The sequence below is a fragment of the Sinocyclocheilus rhinocerous genome, unplaced genomic scaffold, assembly GCF_001515625.1.
Source record: "Sinocyclocheilus rhinocerous isolate Xijiao unplaced genomic scaffold, SAMN03320098_v1.1 scaffold472, whole genome shotgun sequence".
NCBI classification, from domain to species: Eukaryota; Metazoa; Chordata; class Actinopteri; order Cypriniformes; family Cyprinidae; genus Sinocyclocheilus; species Sinocyclocheilus rhinocerous.
In genome coordinates, this window is record NW_015641089.1 from 565,033 (window position 1) to 571,941 (window position 6,909).

A 6,909-nucleotide genomic window follows, 5' to 3' on the forward strand; every position below is an offset into this window, starting at 1 on the left:
ATATAATATAATATAATATAATATAATATAATACATTTTAACTAGATGAGTAAAGTTTGCAGACGAACTTTGAAGTTGGCTTGAGAAAGTCTTGTATGAAAGTTTGAAATAGCTTTGAAAAGCTTAAAGTTTGAATTTAATTGTCAAAATTGAAGTTTGGGACATAGTGGGAACAAACACATTTCTAACATTAATCAGCATGATGCTACCATGTTTTAGTACGGTTTAGCCATGCTGCTAGCATGATTTAGCATGGTTTAGCCATGTTGCTAGAATGATTTAGCATTAATTAACATGTTACTAGCATGTTGTTAGCATGATAAGCAAGCTATTAGCATGTTTCTAGCATAAGCATGTTACTATCATGTTTCTAACATGATTAGCATATTACTGGCATGTTTCTAACTTGATTAGCATGTTACTAGCATGTCGTTAGAATGTTACTAGCATGATTAGCAAGTTACTAGCTTGTTGCTAGAATGATTCTTGCATTATTAGCATTGTTACTAGCATGCTGTTAGCATGATTGACAAGTTACTAGCATGTTGCTAGCGTGATTCTAGCATGATTAGCATATTGCTAGCATGTTTTAGCAAGATTAGCAAGTTACTAATATTTTATTGCTAGCATGATTAGCATGTTACTAGCATGTTTTTAGCATGATTAGCAAGTTACTAACATGTTGTTAGCATTATTCTAACATGGTTAGCATTTTAGTAGCATGTTGTTAACATGTTACTAGCATGTTGTTAGCATGATTAGCAAGTTACTAGCATGTTGCTAGCATGATTCTAGCATGTTTAACATGTTACTAACATGTTGTTAACATGATTATCAAATTACTAGCATGATTCTCACATTACTAGCATGTTCTTAGCATGATTAGCATGTTACTAGCATGTTGTTAACATGATTAGCATGTTACTAACATGTTGCTAGCATGATTCTAGCATGTTTAGCATGTTACTAGCATGTTGTTAACATCTTACTAGCATGTTACTAGCATGATTAGCACGTTGCTAGCATTTTCTTAGCATGATTAACATGTTATTATCATGTTGTTAGCATGATAAGCATGTTCTTAGCATACTATTAACAGTCTACTAACATGTTGTTAACATAATTAGCAAGTTACCAGCATGATTAGCATGTTACTAGCATGTTGTTAGCATGATTAGCATGTTACTGGCATGTTGATAGCATGATTAGCATTTTACTCGCATGTTGTTAGCATGATTAACATGTTACTAGCATGTTTTTTACAAGTTACTAACATGTTTTAACATGATTAGCATGTTGTTAGCATGTTTTGTAGCATGATTCGCAATTTTCTAACATGCATTTACCATGATTAGCATTTTTCTAGCATGATTAGCATGTTGCTAGCATGTTTTACTGTGATTTAACATATAGCTAACGTGAATGCAAAAAAAATCTGGCTAAAAACCAGCTAAAACCATCTGATTTAGAAAAAAAAAACGATTAAAACCAGCTAAAACCAGCTGATTTATTTAAAAAAACAGCTTCAGTAAAAGTTTTTTTTGCTAGGCTGGTTGTCTAGTCTTAGCTGGTTTAAACTGAAATTAGCTGGTTTAAGCTTAGATTGGTCTTTTCGCAGGTCTCCCAGCTTGACCAGCTAAGTCCAGCCTGCAAAAAAGTAGCCAAAACCACTTTAAAACCAGCCAAAGTGCCAATCAGCTTAGGCTGGTTTTAGCTGTTTTTTCAGTAGGGAGTTGTTAAGCTTTGCTATAGCAGTAGACAGCTTAAATACACAATAAATCTTACTGTATAAAAGTTTCAATGAAAGTCTATGAGATTTTAGGTGGTTTTGATAGTCTGGTTTACAAAAACCATAAGTCGGATCAGTTAGAAAAGATATAGCACACTGAGTCAGACCAGTCTTTGGTGGTTCTAGCTTGAAAGCTCTAGGAGGAGATAGGTGTCGAAATTGGTCTCAGAATAATAATAATAATACGTTTAAATAGTAGATCAATAAGTTGGCTTTCTCAAACCAACTTAATTAGGAAACTTTTAGCGCATTCATCATAGAAGATGTGTATTGCATGGAATAGTTTTTTTTTATTTTTAATTTGTATTTCTTTTTTTTAATTAATAGATTTGGGCACAAAAATGAGCACTGAGCACTGACACAAATGCACTTCTGAAACAACAACAAAAAAATCATTAAAAAATATTAATAAAAAATGAAATGATTTGACCACCCTTTTACCTTCTACACTGTTTTGTTTCTGAAAAGGTAACATTCATATGGTGACAGGACGGGTTATACAGGACATTAAGGTGGGTCTCTGGGGGGTTTATAGAAATGAACACATCCTGATGAAGATTAACTATAATCTTCTGGATTAACCCAGATTTGTCTATGACGTGATGAACACATGTTCGATTACCATTCACAACAAAAGAAAATCTGAAGGGAGGTTTAGGTATTTTGCATTGAATGCAGCAACACTCAGACATTTTAAATGACTTAAAAGAACAAAGAAAGTGTCTCTCACCATTGGTCAGGTCGTGAATGCCGAGTTTGACCTGAGAGAAGTTTCCGCTGCCTATTTCCCCGCGAAGCTCGTAAAAGCCGATCCGTTTGCCGAAGGTGAGGTCATTGACAAGCTTCTCCTTGTGGCTGAGGTCATAGACGGCTCTTGCGAAAGGCGTCTGCTTCACGCTGACCTCCGGGCTCTCAACTGCAGGTTTTCTGTCCAGTGCTTGACTGCTCGTCTTCTCCTCCGTGGTTTTATCGACCTCCATCCAGGCCGACTGAGGCACGAGCTCTTTGTGGTGAGACGGCATTGTTTGCTGGGCCACCTGCCCTGTAGAAAAAAAGAGATCTCATTAATATCTCAATTGTTCCTCATAGAAAGCAATGAGGTTAAATGGAGATTTTTACTAGTCTCCTTCTTCTTTAGATGTTTCTCCTGAGAAAAAGACCCCAGTAGTCTCACCTCATGTGTCTCCTTTAGAGTTTCAGAAGAGATCTCAGTGTCTCAAACTGTGCTCAGACCCTTTGTGTTTCATTTTTTTCATAGTTTAGGAGATTTTCCGGTTCTCAATTATGTTTCATTTACCTAAGCTTTGTCTCTGATGTTTCTCATAAAATTCCTTGTGAGAAATAAAAACAGACATGAGTCAACAGCTGAGCTACAGTTCTTGGGAGAACTATATAAGAGTTCATATTGAGATCTGAGCACAGTTTGAGATATTTTTGAGATCTCTTCTGAGATTACTCTGGTCTTTTTCTCAAGAGAAACACCTGAAATGAAGCAAAAGTCCCCATTTGATCTCATAATCGTTGTCTAGGTGGAAATAAATCCAGATATTAAAGAGATCTAATGTGAGATTTTCTTGCCTATGGGAAGATCTAAGATATTTCTCATTAAATGCTTCCTTGTCCAAATAATCAGAGTTATGCTATTCACATTTATAAAGCATCTAAATTGTCTTTTTCATGTCTTTTAATCTTATTTCTACTAAGGAATCTTAAAAGAACATCTAAGAACTTTCCTGAGCTACAAAAGAGCAACGTTTGAACAACATTTTAAAATTTTCTTCTTTGTCCTAAAACTCAAATAAGACCATTTAGGACATAAAATTGTTTCATAAAATTCTATGGAAAACTACATAAGAACCGTTTAAGTTCATACTGAGATATTTTTGAGATCTCTTCTGAATCTTGTAAGTAGATTACTGGGGTTTATTTCTTAAGAGAAACACCTGCAATGAAGGTGCTTCAGCAAAAGTGTCCATTTAATCTCATAATTGCTCATAATATATGGGGAGCCAATGGGAAGATCTCAGTATGAACTCAAACATTTCTCATCAGACGTCCAAATATCCTTAGTGATGCTATACACAATAGATTTAAATGTCTTTTCCATGCCTTCTTTAGTTATTTCTACTAAGAAATCTCAGGAGAACATCTGAGAACTCCATAAAGTGTCATGAGTTATGAAAGCGCAACATCTGAGCAATAACATTGTCCTTGTTGACCTAAAAACTCAAATAAGATCATTCTGGATTTAAAATGTGTTTTCAAACTCGCACAGAATCTGTGCTCATCCATTTTTCTCAGTGAGAAAGGACATTTAAGTATCAACTTTGTCTCAGCTGTTTCTCTTAAAATTCCATATGAGAAATAAAACTAGTCAATAGCTGTCATACAGTTCTTTGGAGAACTTTGGAGAAACGTTCTCTTCATGTAGAGTTGTTCTTATTGAGATATTTTTTAAATGTCTTCTGAATCTTGTAAGGAGATTACTAGGGTCTTTTTCTCAAGAGAAACACATGAGATAAAGGAGACTTCAGAAAATGAAAAAAATCCAGTTATGGAGAGCCTATGGGAAGATCTCAATATGAACTCAAACATTTCTTATCAAAAGCTTTCTAGTCTGAATTATCTGAGATATAGTATACACATTTATAAAGACCGATACTGTGTCTTCATGCCTTTTATTCTTATTTCTACTTAGGAGAACATCTGAGATCTTCTTAAAGTTTCCTGAGCTATATGAAGGAGCAGCATATGAGCAATAACATTGTCGTCTTTGTCCTAAAAACTCAAATAAGATCATTCAGGATATTAAATTGTGTTTTCAAACTCACACAGAACCTGTCCTTTCCCTTTTTTCTCAGTCTTTAGTGGTAAAGTGCCGCTCGTCATACATAAAAACATCCTCTACGTCTTCTGGTTTCTCCTTCTGGTTGCCTAAGGTCCTTAAGATCCAGTCTTATTCAATCCAGTGAAGACCAATGAAGACCAGTCTTATTCAATCAGGCGAGTATTATTTATTAACGTTCATCTCAATGAACTAGAATCTTCCATCGAGACACACGTGCTCTGCTTGCTCCGGTCACACAGAGTGCCGCTGTCTCTCTCTGTGCTGCTGGTTCATGTGTGTGTAATCCTGTCTCACACACTCACCTACAGACAGGTGACTCACCACTGACCCCTTCTGCCGCGGGATTACAGCGTCCAGCTGTCTGTCACTCACTCCACATGCAAGCAGAATTTAGGTTTGTGTGTCTGGCTCCAATTTTGTGTTGCTATGTGGTTGCTAGGGCGTTGCTATGCAGTCACTGAGTGTTAAGTGGTTGCTGGAGTGTTGTAAGTTCTTTCATGGTGGTTGCCATGGTTTTCTGCATAGTTTTCAATGGTGTTTTGAGTGGTTGCTTACATTGTTAGGTGGTTGCTGGGGTGTTGCTATACAGTTGCTGTGTGATCTAAGTGGTTGCTAGAGTGTTCTAAGTTGTCAAGGTGGTTGCCATGGTTGCTATGGTGTTTTGAGTGGTTGCTACAACATTGTTAGGTGGTTGCTAGGGTGTTGCTATGCAGTTGCTGTGTGATCTAAGTGTTTGCTAGAGTGTTCTAAGTTGTCAAGGTGGTTGCCATGGTTTTCTGCATGGTTGCTATGGTGTTTTGAGTGGTTGCTACAACATTGTTAGGTGGTTGCTAGGGTGTTTCTATGCAGTTACTGAGTGTTCTTAGTGGCTGCTAAAGTTGTGTCAGGGTGGTTGCTATGGATTTCTGCATGGTTGCTAATGTGTGCTATAACTAGGTGGTTGCTAGGGCGTTTCTATGCAGTGTGTTCCAAGTGGTTGCCAGGGTGCTCTAAGTTGTTTGTAGATGTTTTCTGTGGCTTTCTGCATGGTTACTGGGGTGAAAAACACCACTAGTAGATTATTATTTTAATCTGTTTGTCCAGTACTCTTCTTGCACATGAATGGGCAGTCTAGAGGTTACTTGCATATGATGGCATAATGTGACCTAATTATACAAGACTTTTTTTTTTTGTCTGATGGTTGTAATAGGACGTCTCCTTGAGGTCCTCCAGAACGAAGGATAAACAGACAGCCACAATCCCCGCCAGGACCAGACGTCTGGCATCAGAGGGAACTAGACAAGTCTGTCTGTCTGTCTGATGTCTGTCTGTCTGTCTGTCACAGAGAGAGTGATCTGATCCGCTGCAGTTCATTCTGCTTACAGAGGAGGAGTCACGGCAGGTAGACGTTCACGTTTATAAGAGCATAAAAATTCTAGATAAACATTTTTTTTTTTAGATGACTCATAAACAACAGTGGTGATGACAGCAGTAAACAACAATGAAATATTCAAAATTTCAAAATATAAGTATAATAATCATTTAAAATTATATTTTAAATGATTATTATACTTATATTTTGAAATATATATGTATGTATATATATATATATATATGAACCCAGATAGCAAGCAGCTATTGAAACAATGTTAAGTCAATGTGTATGCATTGAACTGCATTGAATTAATGTTACAAAGTTTTGTTGGTTCAACATCACTTTTGCACCTGCAATTGAAATAACGGTGAGATTTCAACAAAAAATAAATCCATTGAATTAACATTACACTATGATTGATAATACATCACTGCTGTTGAATCAACACTGAAATGATCAAAAAATAATCAATGGTAATAGTGTTGAATCAATGTTAGTGTGATGTTGGTTCTAAATCACTGCTGTTAAATACATTTTTTAATTAACAAAAAAATCTAAATCACTTTTGTTGAAACACTGAAAATACAACTGAAATGTCAGCATAAAATAATGTTGCCATCTGATGCACCAAAGAAAAATCAGAAAAAGAAGGGAAAAAATTCAATTCTATTTTATATGTTTACATTAAGAATGTAATCAATATTCTTTTTATTAAAGCAAAGTATGAATCTCATCAAGTTAGTGCCTTTAAGCAATGTGTGTGTGTGTGTGTGTGTGTACCTGGTATTTATCACGTTAAATCCACTCAGCCACAGAAATTAAATATCACCTGTCACTCAGTTGACATTAAAATCGTTATTTAATGTCATCAAAGTTTACATAAGAATTAACTTCTGCAAGTCCATTGAGGCAAAAGCA

At 35.9% G+C, this 6,909-nt stretch overlaps 1 protein-coding gene across 2 annotated transcripts in view; it reads right to left on the minus strand.

The window, feature by feature from the left end:
- The window catches only part of LOC107754594 (serine/threonine-protein kinase NIM1-like), a 17,387-nt gene extending 12,509 nt beyond the window's left edge, over positions 1-4,878 (minus strand). Inside the window, exons 1-2 of one of the 2 annotated variants that reach the window (XM_016571096.1) lie at positions 4,621-4,878; positions 2,520-2,831 (exon numbers count right to left, since the gene is read on the minus strand). In XM_016571096.1, the coding sequence (XP_016426582.1) occupies positions 2,520-2,831; positions 4,621-4,690 (382 nt within the window). In that variant the 5' untranslated portion in view covers positions 4,691-4,878. The remainder of the gene's footprint in view (positions 1-2,519; positions 2,832-4,620) is intronic. The other variant, XM_016571097.1, reaches the window with a different exon arrangement.
- Positions 4,879-6,909: the final 2,031 nt, after the last annotated feature.